This window comes from Pelodiscus sinensis, chromosome 17 (assembly GCF_052426305.1).
Source record: "Pelodiscus sinensis isolate ZL-2025 chromosome 17, ASM5242630v1, whole genome shotgun sequence".
In the NCBI taxonomy this organism is placed as follows: Eukaryota; Metazoa; Chordata; order Testudines; family Trionychidae; genus Pelodiscus; species Pelodiscus sinensis.
Window position 1 is genome coordinate 27,173,771 of NC_143068.1, and position 18,419 is coordinate 27,192,189.

Consider the following 18,419-nt stretch of genomic DNA (forward strand, 5'->3'; position numbering starts at 1 on the left):
GGAGGAAATGCGCCTCTTCTAGCCACAGCAATGAGTTGCCACAGACAGGGGAGAGGGGCCCCTCCCCCAGCCCCAGCATAGACCTGCCACGATGGGGAGAGGTGCCCCTCCCTCAGCCCAACCTAGCCCCACTGGAACTGGCATGGCACCTCTCACCAGGCCTGCAGCTGCTGCTATGAAAGGGATGGGGGGAGCCCTCTCCTGGGGGAGCCTGTAGCTGGGAGCCCTCATCCCCAGCCCCACCCCAGAGTCCACACCACCCTCACTCCCCCTGCACCTCAGCCATCTGTGCCAGTCTGAGCCCCACCCATACCGCAAACCTCCCATCCCCATCTGCACCCCAGCCAGAGTCCTCAGCTCCCCCTGCACCCCAACTCTGAGCCCTCTCCCACATTCTGAACCTCGCAGCCCCACCCCGCTACAGATCGTCCATAGGTACAATGTATTTTGTTATGTGCATCAATATGCATCTGGTGTGTGACACAGCCCCTCCGTATTGGGGCGCACAACAAAATTCATTCCACACACGGACAAACAATTAGAGGGAACACTGGCCACAAGGAAACAATAAGGAAAATACACTAGGCAATAGACACTGTGCTGATTAAAATCAAGGGCAGCTTGGATGCCGGCCATGCTTGATTTGCATCACAGGAACTCAAGGTACAGAGAACAAGTCCCAGTGCAAAACTCCACTGTGTTACCTTCGCTCTCTGATGTCAAAATGGTCTGCTAGCTGCTCCTGCGACACCCGGAAATCCTCAAATGGCTGCTGGTAGCGGGCGTCGAAGGACCCTTCCCGGGCTCGGTTTGTCAGGAGCTGACCTGAAGGGTCTCCTGTCCGTTCTCGGAGGGCTGAGGCGCCGAAGAGGTTAATTTCTCCGTTTTCCTGCTTGAATCAGAAAGAAGGGGAAGTGATTTGTAAAGCACAGCCCTGGGACTGCACATTCTCTACCAGGCTAACAGGGCTGCAAGGAACCAGAACTGTGTGGAGTTCTGCAAACAGAAAGGTGGTGTGAACAAGTTAGATGTGCAAATGCACAAGCAATTGTGTGCTGATGCTCTCTAGACCTCTGCCCTGGTTTTAACAGACACCGCTGGCTTTAGGGCAAGCCTTTGCTTTTTAAGAGCCCTTCTGCTGGACAGAGAATTACCAATCCTTCAGGCAAAAGTTGTTCATGGACCAGCCCAACTGAGATGAGATATCAGCCCCTCCCCTCAGCCCTCCCCCAGAGGGAATTCGTTTAGAAACCAGTGTCTCCGGGGCCTGAAAGCTAGATTTATACCTGGTCAGATGGGAGGTTTGGAGTAACGATCCAGTGAAGACACAGGCAGGGGAGTTCAAGCTTCATCTCCAGAGCTTTGCTCACCTCTGCCTCACCCCACTGGGCGAAATGCGCCTCGGGCCAGCGAGCCCTGCCTTGTGCCATGCTGGTCTCCTGAGCAGGGCCTGCCAGTTCTTCCCGGCGGGGTGGTTTGTTGTGAGAGACAAGGGGGCTGCTCTGAGCTAAAGCATGACACATTCCAGTGTTTAGGACAGAGGAGGCCTTTCAAAATCCTGCTTGTGCCACAGTGAGCGTGGGGGAGAAAGCAGTGGGGGTCTTTAACCATCGCCAATGGGCTGGGGCCTCCTCCGTAAGACCCAGAAGAGAGCACCTTCTGCATGCCGGGCTGTGGAGCACCAGGTCCATGCCGACTCTCGGTGGGCAGGGCCATCCCGCTTCCTGGAGCAGCGAGCTGCTCAACAGCGTCTTCGTCCCAACAGGCAGATCGGATGAGATGGGGAGCCCAGGTTGTACAATTGCAGATGCAAAGTAAGATTAGGAAGGGGGTGAGGAAACCATGAATTACAGTCTCACCAGGGTGTGTCTACACTGCAGGCGAGAGCAGCTTGCGCAGACACCCCCAAGCTAGCTTTGCGCTAGCTAGCCCAGGAGAGAGCCGTGAAGAGGTGGCAGCATAGACTGGCTGCTGGAGTCCAGGCTGGTCTTGCACACCTGTTCTGCTACTGTTATGCCAGCTGGACAGACTCCTGGTGCTGCGGTCACAGCTCTCATTGCACTGCAGACGTATCCCTAGCCATCCAGGGAACTCAAAGCCCTCTGCACCAGCCAAGCCTTGGTTTCTAAGCCCATCAGTGCATCTGCTCTCCTGTGCTGCCCAGTAGGACAAAATGCAAGAGGACCAGCCTTACCTTGCCAGGGAAGATCTCTATTTTAACAAGCAGGGAGGCTAACTCCAGGTTCTCACTGTAGTTGTTCTTCAACGGCACAGCTCTGTACCCTGAGACAAAGAGAGCACGACCGTTACTGAAGGAAACCCAGGGAAGGGCTGGCTAACGGGCCATGCACAGCACGAGCAGTGCTGCATGTACATGGCCGCTCGCTACAGTGCACGCACCTGCGTGCTCTAATCAGCACAAAGCAGAAGGGGGGATTTCTTGCAACCCACTCTATCGGTGCCCACTTAATTGTTGGTTTGGGGGTGTTAAAGAAGCTTGTGTATAGACTTTGTGCTGGGCTCTCACTATAGGAGCTGAAACTCATTGATTTTAGGGATGGAAGGGACTGTTCTGACTTACTAGTATTTCCTGCATCAAGCCTGTAACTTCTGAGAAAGGCATCCTGCCCGGATTTAAAGCTTGCAGGGGATGGAGACTCTACTGTGTTTCTACCGACTGTTCCAATGAGCATTTTCCCCAAAGTCAATTACCCACTAGAGATGTTAACGGTTAACCGGTGGGGGCTCATCTGCAGTGGGCCCAGACCAGACGTGCCAGGGGCAGGAGCACTCCAACCCAGCAAGAGCAGCCTCCGTCTGCTCAAGCTTGTCCCCGTTTAATCGGTTAACTTCATGTTTAACAGTCTGACTAATTAAATGGGATTTTACATCCCTATTATCTGCGTTATTGCTAGTCTGAACACACCTGGCCGGAGCTTCCTGCCAGGAGATCTCAGCAGGCTTTTGCCCCGCTGGGTTCTAAAGCTCTTCCGCATTTCAACCTCTGTGAGCATGGCCAAGGCAATGATGGTTGCTTGCTGCACAAAGACCAAATGCTCCGCAGGGATGCACTCCTCTCCCTTCCTCCGCGCCCTCCCGAACCCAGGAACTGTCAGAGCAGCTGAGTGTTTGAAGGAAAACAGATACAGCTGCAAAGGGAGTGGGACACCAGCAGCGCCCTGCAGACAGTATGCGTGGCTCTGCGGTTAGGATGCAAGGACAGCAAAGCTCAGTCTGCTGAGCAACCCACTAACAGCAGAGTCCTAATGGTGGCCCACGCAGGAGGCTTTGGATGCAGGTGATGAACCCAGACGCCAGCCCCAGAAGGTGAGGAGGGGGCTTAGGAACAGGCAGCAGAGAAAAGGTGATGTAAGCACTTGGGATGTGAATGGTTAACCAGTAAGACTCACCCAGTGATGAGCTGGAGCAGCCCCACATCTGCCTGCAGGAAGGGGGCTACTCCAGCCCTGTGGGACCCACCTAGGGTGGGGGCGCTCCAGCTCACCTGGAGCAACAGTGGGTCTGGCCCGACACCCGCTGCAAGCAGGATGCTCCGCAGCCCCATCTGTGGCGGGTACGGCCCAGCGTGCGATGGGCAGGGGTGTCGTGGGCAGGAGCACTCTAGCCTAGTTGGAGTAGCCCGCGTCTGCGGCAGGTCTGGCCTGGCTGGAGCAGCCCTCAGCCACTGCAAAGTGGGGATGCTCCAGCCCCCCTCTTTTCCCCTCGTTTAATTGGTTAATCAGTTAAACATACTATTTAACTCGTTAACTGATTAACCAGGATTTTACATCCCTGGTGAGCACTGTTCACTGTCATGCTGCTGACCCCTGGCCCCGAGAGAGTAGGTCCTCCTGCCACAAAGTCTGAGACACAGAGGGAAGGGCATGCACATGCCTGCAGCTGGACAGCTTTACCTGTCTTCAGGCCTTTCACCGGGAACGTAGCCTGTGCCAAGAAGTTCTCATCACTGAACATGTCCTCCTCATACACCACGAAGCGCAGGAAGGCGAAGTCGGGGTTGCAGATCTGGAAACTGAAGAGCTTCTGGGGCCAGAAGGGGTTCAGACCATTGTCCGCTGCGTAAAACCACAATCAACCAATCAAAACCCAGCCCCAGCATTAACTTTGCTGCAGTACGGTGCTTTCCCACGGCTTCTCCCTGTTCAATTTCACAGACAAATATACTTGAAGTTTGGCTTATTTAGTGCATGGAGTGAAAGCTGGAAACTGCTCCCTTCCAGAAGGCTTGTTTCCTTTGGCACATACAGATCCAACAATTATTGCCCATGAATTCTGGGCTCTGAGTGCTCCAATTGTACACACCTAGCCTAACAGGGTGCTGGCCCAGAACTGAGATTTCTAGGTGCTACCACACTACAGCTTCCCTCTCTGGCTTTCCTGGCAGCTAAGCCTCCCTGTGTCCTTAGGACATAAAAACAAAATGTAAGAAATAACAACCAGCGTCACCTTTGCTTGTGGAGAGCCCTCAAAAGAAAGTAGCTAGCAGCAGATGAGAAGCGCTCCAAGCTATTTACGAGCATTCAGTAATCAGATTGCACAGCCAACCTTGGTTTGGCAGCTCAGCATTAGAAACCTCAGAGAGGGAAACCGAGGCACGGGCAGTTCAAGCAATTTGAACATAAGAATATAAGAATGGCCATACTGGGTCAGACCAAAGGTCCATCTAGCCCAGTATCCTGTCTGCCTTGAGGCCCCGTTTTATGCCTCAAGACCATGGCCCAACAGGGAGTGAACCCAGGATATAGTGGACAGACAATCACCCACTATAACTGTTAATCATTCCCCCAAACCTTCAACAATATGGCATTTCAAACAAACAGCAAATCATTAAAAGAGTCTCTGAGCTGCTCAGCACGCTCTGACGCAAGGAAGAATTTGCGTAAGGAGAACAAGGCCTCCAAAGTGGCATGGTTACACTGTTTAACGGGACACCGGGAACTGAAATTCTTAATGTCGGCCCCTTTGCCAAAAGATCAATTTCCCGACAGGGTCTCCCTCCCCTAAAATAGCAAGTACCAGAATTAAAAGGTATCATTCCAAGGGAGCACAGAGAAGGGTTTCTGCTCTCCTGATGGAGGTTTCTTTGGATCTTTTCAGCAAGAGAGTAGTGGTGAATTTCACCCAAGTTCTCTATGAAGGGGAAAACCAAGAAAATATCTATCCCCGAAGTGCTGTCCAATACACAGAGGAAACACAGTGAACAACAGAGAGAGTGTGCGTGGGGGGCAGGGGTTGCTAGCTTCTTTCATTTACAGTCTTGGTCTCTAGAGGAACATTTGCAGGTGGAAATGTGCTTCTCACGTTGATATGTCCCCCCTTAGAGTTCACACCATGAGTAACGGAACAGTCTCTGCTTTGCGTAGCGAAGCTCTGAGCTAGGCGCAGGATGTGCAACACTGCTCACCACATCAAATAGCGCCCACAACACATTCAGGACTAATGTTTAGCATGAGGCTTCCCAAACCTCTTTCTGGCCCCAGGACTGCAGGTTCAAGGATGAGAGCTGCAGTTAATTGTGTCTGGGGGAAAAAGACTCTGACCTTCTCCTCACTAGGAAAAAAGGTGTGCTTTTAACTTGGGCCAGCTAACATGAGGCTAAGATCCTGCTGAAGAACAGTAGCGTGTGGTTAGCACAAGTTAGCAGGCCGAAGTACTGATTGTGGGGAAACCGAACTCATGTTAAAACTAAACACTGTCAGGTTTTCATGAGGAATTTACCTCATGTTTGCTAACCCAAGTTAAGCACATGCTATTTTTCCTTAGCGAAGATGCATGCCACAAACCTAGATCAATGGGAAGGAAAAGAGTTTATAAACAGGGTTAAAGCACATGGGTTCCCTTTCTGCAGGCACAAACTACACCTGGGATTTTTTTTGCACCTGCGCTACACCGTGAGAGCCAACCCGGGTACTCACCAACAATCTCCGTCTTCTGTTTGGCACTGTCGTACTCTGCTCCAGACACCTCGACCTCCACAAATGGGCAAACGATCCCCCTCCCGTTTTTGGGAAGATGTCGTGCCCCAAGGACCTAGAAAGAGAAAAAAAAATTGTGGTAATTATGAAAACAGAAAATTGTCTTCTGACCTGTAAATTTTCTAATTCCCTCCCTAACTGACTGTACTGCAAGCTGGAAGCAGAACAAAGACTGACAGACAACCCGGAGGCAGGGCCCCAGAATGACAGCTTCTCATGCTGACCATCATTAACTGTGTATTCCAGGCACCAGAACCCGTAACAGAGCCCTAGGGAACAGACCAATATTCCTTGATGCATCCCTGGATCCATGCTAATATGGGAAAACAGGAGAGAACCAGCAACTTCAATTCTGAAGAATGAATCCTCCTTCGGGTGGCCAGACTGGGAAGGTATTAGAAGGAAAGTCCCCAGATCAGAAGGAATTTTCCTCTCTTCTCCCCCACGCCCATCTGACACTCTGGACTGTGGGATGTACCACGCAGGCCAGGCTGGGAGGAGAATTAAAACTAGGCACTGAACTTCGATTGCTGTTGGGAGATTCACATTCAGATGTTCCCATATCCCGAAGCTCCATCTGAAGGAGGACAGCTCCTTTGCGGTGTTCTGTGAACACAGATGGCCACGTAGCTGCCACACGGATGTCTTTATGTGAAGAACTAGACCGTTCTGCCCAAGAGGTTGCTGACCCCTCAAAGTGAGGGCTCTAATGCTGTTGGGTGGGCTCACTCAGATGCTCTATAGAAGTGGTCCCCAACCATTTGAAGCTACCAAGCGCCAGGGGGCGTGGCCATTCGCCTGCCAGGCGCCAGAGGGTGGGGACACTGGCGCACCCGGGGGCGGGGCCGGGCATACGCCACACCCCCATGAACCACGTGTCTGGGGCCAGAAACCCTATGCGCTGTGTGGCCACGGGCGGGGCCGCCCATTTGCAGCAAGCCTGGGGCCAGCATCCTGCAGAGCCGTGCGCCCAGGGCCAGCACCCCCCCCCCCATAGCTGCGTGCCCAGGGGCGGGGATGCCAATTTGCCGTGCTCCCGGGGCCGGCGCTCCCCATAGCCGCATGCCCAGGGCAGCCAACTCGCCGCGCTCCCAGGACCGGCGCTCTCCGTGCACCATGTGCCCGGGGCCGGCTCTGGCACCGCGCATGCGCCATGCGCCCGGGGCGGGGCCTGCCTCAAGCACTTTGCGGGCGCACACAAATGCCCCTGCGGGCACCATGGCACCCGCGGGCACCATGTTGGGGACCACTGCTCTATAGGCTTCAGCAATACATGCCTTGATCCTCTCTGCAGCAGGAGTTCAATGCCTCCTTCCCTTTGACAGTGATGCAAGATGAAAAGTGCTGCAGGCCTGACAAGAGCTCCATGTGCTTGAGGAAAATGGTGAGTGCTCCCCTGACATCCACTATATGCCATTTGAGCTCCTAGAGATGCTAGTGTTAGAGCAGAGACAGCTGGTCGGGGAATCCTTGGGGCTCTCTGGCAGAGTGGCCCAGGCTCCAGGCTGGCTGCCCAGTGCTCTTCTGCCTCCCACTCCCAGGGAGGGGGCACAGTACAATCTGTCTGACACGGAGGGGGGAGGAATAAAGAACTGACATGGAAGGGGGCGAGAATAATGCTGTTCCCTTGCTCGTCTCACTCAGGATCTCAGCGAATGTCCTTGAACGGCAGGGTCAGCACTATCTCGGGTCCAGGTCCCCCCATTCAGACACACAGGGCAGAATGTGCCACAGGGCTAAAGATGTGCAGAGAGCCAGGGTATCTCCAAGCATCCTGTCTCCCCGACCCATTCACTTCCTGTCTGCCTTTTTCATTTGACTGCTTGCTTTTATCCCTCACTAGCCCATTCAGAGGCACCACCTCTCACCGGGGAGGCCATCCTGCCTGGCCAGTACTGCAAACGAACCTGCCTGTAGCATAGTGACTGCCCCAGATGGCAGCAGAGTCTTTGCTTTATACCACAGGAGAAGACATGCCTGAGGCGACCCCATGTTTCCGGAGGTCACTGGCAGATCTTTCCTGGTTCTGAGGGATGAAGTAGGCCAGGTAACGCCAGCGGGCGTCAAACCCTCCAGGAAGCAGCTTTTCCGCAGCGCCAAGGGGAACCCTCTCACAACCATGGAATGGCTGAGGAAGTGCAGCTGGTACCGCCTCTTAAGCAATAACATTCCCCCGACAGGTTTGACCCCCACTGAGCCTCTGTCTCGCCCCAGAGGGTGAAGATGCCGCTCATGCCTCAGTTTCCACACCTGAAATAACCGCTTTCATAAAACACTTTGAGACCTACAGAAGGAAAGCGCTGCGTGTGTGAGGACAGGTCACTGCGCTGCCAGGAGGCTGTCTATGCCAGCATCAGGCTGCCATTAAGAGGGCATGTGTGAAATCCTGGCCTCAATGGAGTAAATAATGAAATCTCATTGATTTCCACGGGGCTAGAAAGACACCCCAGACATTAAAACCACTAGGGCGTGTTACTGCAGCACTTTGCTGAACAGCCCCTGGATTTAAACCTAAATTCCTGCCCTCTGAGAAGCTGCCTCTCTTCCCCCTGCCCTGCACAATACCCGGACGGTAAAGATCAGCTTCACCCTGCGTTTCCTGCCTTGATCACACTGTGAGGCCAGTCTGCTCTCCAGAGGGGAAGGGAAAAGCTTACCTTGGAGTGTTTGGGACAGATCTTTAAATCTGGGGGACCTGATTCACGTCTTGCCCTCCAATTTTCACAAGCCTGGAGCAAGAGGTCATTGTGCTATTAATCAACTTTAATGAACTGCCTGAGAGAGCATCATTTTGGGAGAAGTGGGGGTGTATTTCTCTCCCTCACACACTTATCATTCAAGCCGAAACTACACTGGGGCGCGGACAGCAGCTGTCCTAGGATCGGTCTAAGTACTCTACAAGGTCCTGCAGGGAAGGAGCGCCACCTACTGGTGACAGGTGTTCATTTTCCTCCCCAGCTCCTCCCCTGCAGTTCCAAGGCAGGATTCTCCTCTTCTACCTTGTGCTTCCAAGCAGATTCTTGCCATTAGACCAGTGATCTCCAACCTTTTTAACCACAAGATCACTTTTCAATTTAAATGCAACGTAAGATCCACCTCAAATCCAAATACCCTTGCCTGGCTTCCTTCCCCCTTCTCTGCGTCCCCGCCCCTGCTTCCCCCCCTTCTCCGAGACCTCACCCTGCTCACTCCATCCCCCTTCCTTCCGGAATCTCATTCACTTTCACCAGGCTGGGGTAGGGAGTTGGGGTGCAGGCTCTGGTCTTGGGCCAAGGAGTTCAGAGTGTGGGAGGGGACACCCTGAAGGTAGGGAGGTGGAGTGGGTTCTGGAGTGGATGAGGGGAGAAGGCATTTGGGGGACAGCCAACACTGCCCCAGGTGGCTTCCGTATTAGGAAGGCAGGATAAGGAACCTGCTGAAGGTAGTGAGGTGAGATGGGGGTGGGATGGAGTGGCCTAGGGGATAGGGCATTCACCTGGGGAGCAAAGGGTGGTGGGCTTGAGTCCCACCCCTGCCCACCGTGGGAATGACCAGACAGCCAACACAGACTGCCCCAGGGATGGACCAGGCTCCCACTAGGAAAGCAGAATAAAGGATGTGCTGAAGGAAGGGAGGTGGAGTGGGATCTCCGGTGAACTCAGGGATAGGGCATCAGCCTCTGGAGTACAGGGGGGTGGGCTCGATCCCACCCCCCTCTACCCACCCTGGGAGCACCCCAACAGCCACCCCAGAGATGGCGCGGTAGAGCTAAGGCAGGCGTACTTCTGCCCTGGCCCTGCACCACCCCTGAAAGCAGCTGGCATATACAGCAATGGCTCCATGTGCTGCCCCTCATCTACAGGCACTGAGCACACAGCTTCTGCTGGCCACAGTTCTCCGTTACTGATCAACGGGAGCTGCAGGACAGCACGTGGAGACGCCTTTCTCAGGGGCTGCAGAGACATGCCAGCCACTTCCAGGAGCACAATTACCACAGGGATAATTACTCCAGACATGACAGATTCTTTGACATCATTACTCAAAGAATTAAATTTAAGCACAAGAGAGAAATAAAAGTTATGAAATGCACAGACAAGTCAAAAACCAAACATAACCTACTCTGCAAGCAATAAAGGTAGTAACAACCCCCCATTTACATGTTGGGTCAGGAGATGAGAGGGAAGGACAGTGTGTGTTTGTGAGAATCACACACACGCACACAGAGCCAAGCTCCCTCCATCCTCTTCTGTCTGTGTGGAGATAGGGTACAGGAGTGGGGGGAGCAGGAGTGGGGGGAGGAGGGACACCCGGACATCAACGCCCCCGCTCTTCTCCCTCCCACACCTCTGCACAGCAACAGGAGGTTCCCAAGGAGCAGCTCCAAGGCAGAGGGCAGGAGCAGCAGGACAATAGGTGGAAAGGCAACTTAAGTGCCAGCACTTGATAGCTTCCCGGCCAAACCAGTCAGGATCATCTGTCAAAGGCCCCAAGATCTATGGGTAGATCCCGATTGACTGGTTGGTGACCACTGCATTAGACAAAGCAGCATAACATGGGTCAGCTCCTTCTAACTCAAGAATTACTGCCTAAATCCAAACCAGTAGGTATTAGCAGGGCCAGGACAAAGCCTCCCCAATAAAGAGCACTTGATAACCAGAGTGAGACAATCCCAGAGGATGACAGGCCTAACAGCAGAACGTAATCCTCAACCAGCGTCCCCAAGCAGGATTAAAAGGGCTGATCCCACATACCAGCAAGTCAGCCAGGTCCCTTCCCCTCCCCTCCAGCAAGGGCTCAGCCATGCCAGGAGCAGAGCTGTTTGCAGATGCCCTCTGCTCTCCCCACAACAGGGGTGCTGCACGGTGGGGGATGACGGGAGGGACAGCCAATCCCTTCCTAAGGGGACAGGTACCCAGGTAACGCCAGGCTGGTACTAACCTCGATGGAGACAGAGAGCGGTTCCACCCCACGCAGTGTGCTCTTGTCAAAGGGGTCGAAGAGGTCATCCCGCATGTTGGCTGGCTGCAACACGTACCCACACAGGCCGCTGGACATGAACAGGGCCTGGTTCATCTGCATGGGCTTGTCTGAGAAAGACAGGCAGGGAGTGATGGCTTCAGTCGTGCTCAAAGAAGAGATCTGAGCGCATCATCCTGGCACTAGGACAGGTTCTGTCCCTCCAGGGCATCGTCTGGCATGTCATCCAGCCCAGGCTTCAATGTCCCAAGCCATCAGGCTCCTCCACCACTTTCCTTCCTCTGTGTGGTATGTCAAAAGAACATATGAACGGCCACACTGGGTCAGACCTAAGGTCCATCTAGCCCAGTATTCTGTCTTCCAACAATGGCCAAAGCCCAATGCTCCAAAGGGAATGAACAGAACAGGTTACCATCAAGTGATCCATCCCGTTGCCCATTCCCAGCCTCTGGCAACAGAGGTAGGGACACCATTCCTGCCCATCTTGGCTAACAGTCATTGATGGACCTATCCTCCATGCACTTATCTAGCTCTTTTTTGAATTCGGAATCCCATAGATTGACGGTACATTGTGTGAAGAAATACTTCCTTCTGTGTGTTTTAAACCTGCTACCTATTCATTTCATTTGGTGAGCTCTAGTTATAGTTATGGGGAGGAGTAAATAACTCTCCTTTGCTCATTTTCCACACCTGTCATGATTGTATAGACCGCTAATGCATCCCTCCCTTAATTGTCTCTTTTTTCCAAGCTGAAAAGTTCCACATTTATTAATCTCTCCTCATATAGCAGCTGTTCCTTACCCTTACTAATTTTTCTTGCCCTTTTCTGAGATCTTTTCTGAGATGAGGTGACCGCATCTGCATGCAGCATTCCAGATGTGAGCATATCACTGATTTACACAGAGGCAATAAGATATTCTCTGTCTTATTCTCTATCCCTGTCTTAATGATTCCCAACATTCTATTTCCTTTTTTGAAAACTGCTGCACGTTGAGTGGGATATTTTCAGAGAACTATCCACAGTGACTCCGTTATCTCTCTCAAGTGGTAACAGCTAATTTAGTCCCCATCATTTTATTTGCATAGTTGAGATTATGTTTTCCAATATACATAACTTTACATTTATCAACATTAAAATTTGTCTGCCATTTTGTTGCTCCGTCACTAAGTTTTCTAAGATCCTTTTGAAGCTCTTCACGGTCTGCTTTGGACTTAACTATCTTGAGCAGTTTGGTATCATCTTCAAATTTTGCCACTTCACTGTTTACCCCTTTCTCTAGATCATTTCTGAGTATTTAGGATAGGACAGGTCCCAGTATGGATCCCAGAGGGACACTGCTAGTTACCTCTCTCCATTCTGAAAACTGACCATTTATTCCTCCCCTTTGTTTCCTATCTTTTAACTAGTTATCAATCCATGAGAGGACCTGCCCTCTTATCCCATGACAACTTACTTTGCTTGAGCCTTTGGAGAGAAATCTTGTCATAGGCTTTCTAGAAATCTAACCCTGGTTTTCAAACTATGGGTTACGACCCAGCACTGAGTTGCACAATCTCAAGCATGGGGTCACCTTGCTGCATGGTGACCTGCAACTAGTGGGGGTGCCAGGGCAGCTTCCTGCCTGTCTTGGCGGGGGGAGGAGGGGCTAAAGGGCTCTGTATGCTGCCCCTCACCCTGAGCACTGGCTCCACTCTCATTGGACAATTCCCAGCCAATGGGAAAATGGGAGGGGGAAATCTATACCTACAGGTGAGAACAGCATGAAGAGCTGCTTGTGTGCCTCCACCTAGGAGCCAGACCTGCTGCTGGCCACTTCCAGGGCACAGTGTGGTGTGTGGTGCCAAGAGGGGCAGCAAGCCCGCGTTAGCATCCCCTACTGTGTCGCTGCCCAAGAACTGCTGGAGGGTAAGCTTGTGCCTACCTGGGGTCTGGAAGTTGAGCGCCACCAGCTGGCTGCCACAGATCCACATGGGCAGGGGGTCGTAGTTGGAGGAGTCGAGGCGCTGGCCCTTGGGGTAGATGCGGGAGAGCTGCAGCCGGTTGTATTGTAGGAACTTCTTGCCTTTGATCTTGTTGACGTACTTCTCCGCCTTGGTCTCGGGGAAGGAGGACATGTCCCTGTAACAGGCCCTTTCGGTGCCGATCTCTGCAGGAGACATGGAGCTGTCACTCACTACGCAGGCGCTCCATCTGCCCTGAGCAAGGCCAGGTGGGCTGCTTCCACCTCCGGGCAGCTCCGGGAAGCAGCTGCACCACGGGGAAGCAGCTGCACCACCTTGTCAGCTGCTCCCCGGCACAGACCTCTTCAGTGTGTGACTAGCAAATACCCTGCAGTTGATGGGGGGGGGGGGGGAGACTGTCTGAATCCAAACCCATCACCTGCCCAAACTGGACCACTGCCTCCTCCTCCAGTCCCTGCTCTAGACACTCTCCTGGATCCCTGACTCTCCCTGAGGCAATGTGTGCTCATATAGCTCTTCCCCTCCCCACCCCCACTAGCCCTGAGCTAGCTGAGATGTCTCTGGGCATCATCTGTAGCCCTCCAACAGAGCATGTGGGAAGAGGGCGTGGGGGCAGCCACTGTTAATTCTGAGGGGAGCTCTGCGTCTCAGTAACCCCCAGGCAGCTTGGAGAGCCTGGCATGAGTCCCTAGCCCCAAATTCACTGGGCTACTTTGGTTTCTAGGCCAGCTCTGGGGGCAGGCTGAAATCTCTTGAGAATGGCTGGATGGGGGAGATTTCCACCACATGGGGCTCAGCATCGTAGGAGCTTGAACTCAAATTACGTCCAATCGGACCTTGAACCCCAAGCCTCTGCTTAAATCCAAAGGGTCCGTGTCCAGCATCTGACAGGCACAGTCTGGCCAGGTTGTACTATGGGGCGTTTGGGGGTTTCCAATGTACCTGCAGCCTGGGTGCCGGTACCCAGCAGACAAGAGACTGCCACTTACTCTCTTCATCGAAGGGGACAGGCCGGCAGTAGATGACAAGTTCTGACAGCTCCCGGGCGATCTTCTTCCTCCTCTCCATCATCTTCCCTTCAGAGAGCTGCAGCAGGCAGACACAGAGTCACCCGCCTGCCCCCTCAGCAGCAGCACTTGCCTAGCGGTGACCTCGGCTGCAGAGCTAGCACAGGTCTCCGGATCACTAGTCACCCTGCTCAGGGGCTACTAGGCACCAGCAACGGCCTTTAACATGGCCCCTGAAAGCCCCTAACAAGGGTGGGAATTTCAAAAGCCCCTAACAAGGAGGACAAGTCTCACTGACCTCCAACGGGGCTTGTGGCCTGCAATCACTGAAAACCGTGAGTGACAGCTGCGTCTGCCATAGGCAGACCGGGGTGCTTGACCGGGTGCCAGCTCGGGGTGCTTGACCCCCAACCCCGCACCCCTTCATCCAAGCCCTGCCCCAGTGCTTCCCACCCCTGCTCCGCCCCATTCCACCCCTTCCTCCAAGCTCCGCCCACCGCTTCCCACAAGCCGCCACCCTTTCTCTTCCCTCTCCCCCAAGCAGGCAGTGTCCCTGCTCTTCCCCCCACTGCTCCGAGGTACGAAGCAGCAGTTCGGGGCAGGCGGGAGATACTGGGAGGAGAGGGAGGAGTTGGACAACAGGGCTGCTAGTGGGGGAGAGGTGCTGGGAAATGGGAGCTTCGTTGCCACTGGATACTCAGCATCCCATAATTTTTCCCGGTGGGTGGATCCAGCCCTGGAGCACCCATGGAGCTGGCAGCTCTCTTTGCCCCTCGCTTATAGGGCCTCTCTCCACCCACCACAGAACTAGCCACTTTCAGACGTAGGGCAAGGGGGCTCTCCAGACTCACCCTGGCATCAGCAGTCTGGGCAACCTCCCGGATCTTCTTCACCCAGTCCACCAGGTCCTCGTGCGTGTCAGCCGCCACGTCCATGCACGGGCGCGACATGGAGGCCTTGCTGATGGAGAAGACGAAGGTGCGGTTGTTCTTCCCCTCGGGGCGGATGGCTGCGACGGGAGAGGGAGGGAAGGGAAAGGTCACAACCACTCATGCAGCTGCGATTAGAGGGGAGGGGAAGGAACAAGGTGCTGAGTGGGTTTCCTACAACCAGGCCCTACGTTGCGTCCAATTCACTGGCCTCCAGATTTATGACAACCAGGTTGGGAGAGAGAAACGGGCTAGATTACAGGCAGCGTGGGCTCGATTCTTGGCCTCACTGCCCAGAGCTGAGGGAGCAGTGCTCCTGTGCCCATTGCTGAGCTATGCTCCTTGGCTCCCAAGCCCCTGAGAAACCAGCGTTCCAGGGGATGCAGGACAGAGGGAGGAGGGGAGACTCTGGGCTGGAGGCACTGGAGTGGCTGTGGGTGGATGGGGAAGCCAGCCCCTTTCACACCAGGGAGAGCCCTGCATGGCCCGGACACAGGTGCAAACAAGAAAGTAGCTGACTCCACCCACACCCCAGCGCTTACCTATCTGGCATGATGGCACGTCCAGGGTGCCTCCGAGCAGGACTCCCAGGGGGCTGTTCTCATCTAGCTGCTGCTGGGAACAGAGCACAAACCAGCGTGTCAGAGTTGGCTAGTTCAGCAGTGAGCTGGCCCTCACCCCAGACACGCCCCACCACCCTGGCCCTCAGCACGGGGCACCTGCCCAACAGCCGGGAGGAAAGCATTGAGCTCTGGCTTACACACAGCTCAGCCACTTTTCCACAGGCACCCCCTTCTGCCCACCCCCGCCCTTTCCAGACAGACACACACACACACCCCTCCCTCTCCCACTCCTGCCCTTTGCAAACACACACACACACACCCCTCCCTCTCCCACTCCTGCCCTTTGCAAACACACACACACACACACACACACACACACACACACACACACACTCACCCCTTCCTCTCCCCCTCCTCTGTCCTGCCCTTCCCACACACACCCCCTACCTCTGTCTCAGGCTCCTGGCCACTAGGGCTGGCTAGTTCCTCGACGTAGTTGGAAGGAAACCACAGCTGCTTTTTGCCCCCATAATCTCCTCTCCACCTGGGAGAGACAAAGGTGCAGCCCGTCAGGACGGCCCCCAGCGGCCCCACAGGGCTGCCCAGAGCTCCCAGGTCTCAAGTGAAAGGAGGCACCACGTCAGAGCGCCCAGCTCCTGGGGTCCTTGCACGGTCACAGCACCACGAGCACAACCTGGCTCCTCTCACCCCACTCCTGAGAGAGCCCTGCTGGCAAAGGGCACGGCGGGACAGCCACAGGCTCCTAAGGGGCCAGAGCCCCACTGATGCATAACCTGGGGGGATGGGCAGGTAACAACTCCTGCTGACTGTATTTCGAATGGCTCGTTCCAAGGGCAGGGTTACTCCCCCGAGAGGCACCGCCACTTCCAGGCTCCTGCACCATCCTTCCCAGCCCCCTTCCACATTTACTGTGTCCCGGAAGCTCTCTCTCTGGCCCCATAGGAAGGGGCTGAGTGCCGGTGCCAGACAGACAGTCCAAGGGGCCAGCGTCCATTGCTCATCTACAGAACAGGGACAGGTTTTCAGGCAATGCCTCTCCTCCCCAATGGCAGCTTGGTCTCTGTGACCCTGGCTCCTCCTCTGAGGCTGCTGGCTTTTGGGGCCTGTCTGGCTAGGACACAGAGCTTATCCGCCAGCATCCGCCATCCAAGGGGGCAGAAACGGGAGGGGGTAGGGGAAGGTGTCGCTCACCAGCCTCCTTCCTGCTTCTCCACGTTCTGGATGATGGCGTTCTTCATGAAGGTTAGCTCGTCTTCCCGCTGCGCCTTGTAGTCGAACAGGGCCTTGACGGCGCACTGCAGAAACAACAGAGGGCCGCGAGGCTTGAGGCTGGATGGCGGACACCAAAGCCAGCATGGGACATCGCCAGCGTGAGCGAGAGGAGCTCCCCTTCCACCGTCACGATCCTGGCACAGAACCTACAGAGGATCACGCCCCCCTCGCCTAAGGGCGCCCCCCATCCAGCCATCCACCAAGAGCCAGCATCTAGCAACCACCACAGGAGAGGGTGTAACCCACTGCTGAAGTGTGCTCCTGGCTCCCAGTGGGGCCTGTGCACAGAGGCTGCAAGTCTGCTAGGACGCCTGGGCTCAAGCTGTAGCAGCTCATAGCTCTGGAGGACAGTGGCTGGAGGTGTGGGCCAAGATGGCAGCCATCACTAGTGCAAGGTCCATGGACTTTCCTCGCATCTCTCCCTGGTTTCATGTTGCATTTTCGTTCTGCAATTTGTGTGGCTGCTGCCGAGATGAGCAAAGGAAACGTTGCTGCCTCGCCTGGCTTGATGGGGCTAACTAAGCAATGACCGATACAGGTCACAGCCCAGCTCGGCTTCCTGAACAGCTGGCTTGCAACTGGGCATTTAGTCGCCCCTACACAATCAGATCAGGAGTCCTCACATGCAAACGGACCTTTACACAGTCAAGCGGTCAGACGTGCAGTCTGCACACAGGCCTGGCAACTGTGCGTTGCAGAGGAGACACAAATGACAAACTTGCATGCAGATTTTAGAAAAAATCATCCGGAACCCAATGTGTGATTTGTTTCCTTTGTCTCACTGCTAGGAAGCCCATGAAAAGAAATACAGGAGATTCCACCTACGAGCAAATCCCTTGGGTTGCTTGCAAAAAGTTGCCATTATCTGGCAAGTTCCTAATAAGCGGAAGGCAGCAGCCGGGGAAGGAAGTGCCGGCAGGGCGTCAGTACAGCGGGGCCCACTGGGCTATACCATACCTCTTCTGAGCTTTCCAGAGGCCGGGGCTCTGCTCACCCCACTACTTCCTTCCCTGTGTGCAGTCCCCCAGCAAGGTGCAGCCTGGACAGCACAGAGAGACCATGGAGTCCTGGCACCTCGATTGCAGCCCCCTCCCTGCTACTGCTCTGCCCACAGCCCCCCTCCACCCAGCCCCTCACTTCCTGCGCAAGCCCTGTGCACAGGCAGGATTGCTGACTGCAGCCAGGGCAGGTGCATCCCAGTGCTTCCCTCCCATCTGCATCCTAGGCTTCTCTCAAAAACAAAGCTGCTAATCCGTGGCATGCCTGTTGCCAACCTCCGAACCCCATTAACACTGGTGTAAGTGGGATGGGACTGCTACCCAGCAGCGTGTGGCCATTAACCAGAAGCTGCTAATATCAGGATTGGTATGAAGTGGAATCTACCACACACAACTTCAGAGGACAGGATGTGGGAGCTCCCGCCACTCCCGAGCCTGCTGGCAGGGAGCATCAGAACAGATCCCTTGAACCCAGGCTCCCTGTTCTGATCCCCAGGAGCAAAGCAGAGTCTCCTCTCGCCTGGGAACTCCTGGAGATCTCGGACAGAGCCTCTCAAACACCCAAAAGCACTGCAGCCCCCGCAGCTGGCTCTGTAGGGCAGCTATCAGTCAGCACTGCCAGGAGCTGTGGAGTCACATTGCACTTTTGCGCAACAGCTGCAGAACAGACCCATGAAATGCTATGCGGCTGGGTGCTGTGGAAACCTCGCTCAGC

The 18,419-nt window shown here is 54.6% G+C and overlaps 1 protein-coding gene across 6 annotated transcripts in view; it reads right to left on the minus strand.

Annotated features, from left to right (window-relative positions):
* Nucleotides 1–18,419, minus strand: part of PLCG1 (phospholipase C gamma 1) — a 101,196-nt gene that overhangs the window by 1,691 nt on the left and 81,086 nt on the right. For 3 of the 6 annotated variants that reach the window (XM_075901320.2, XM_075901324.2, XM_075901318.2), the window contains 11 exons: nt 16,626–16,729; nt 15,861–15,957; nt 15,393–15,465; nt 14,773–14,930; nt 13,904–14,000; nt 12,875–13,099; nt 10,914–11,062; nt 5,937–6,051; nt 3,915–4,076; nt 2,195–2,283; nt 705–892 (listed from right to left, as the gene is read on the minus strand). In XM_075901320.2, coding sequence (XP_075757435.2) covers nt 705–892; nt 2,195–2,283; nt 3,915–4,076; nt 5,937–6,051; nt 10,914–11,062; nt 12,875–13,099; nt 13,904–14,000; nt 14,773–14,930; nt 15,393–15,465; nt 15,861–15,957; nt 16,626–16,729 — 1,457 coding nt within the window. The remainder of the gene's footprint in view (nt 1–704; nt 893–2,194; nt 2,284–3,914; nt 4,077–5,936; nt 6,052–10,913; nt 11,063–12,874; nt 13,100–13,903; nt 14,001–14,772; nt 14,931–15,392; nt 15,466–15,860; nt 15,958–16,625; nt 16,730–18,419) is intronic. The other 3 variants (XM_075901323.2, XM_075901321.2, XM_075901322.2) reach the window with 3 other exon arrangements.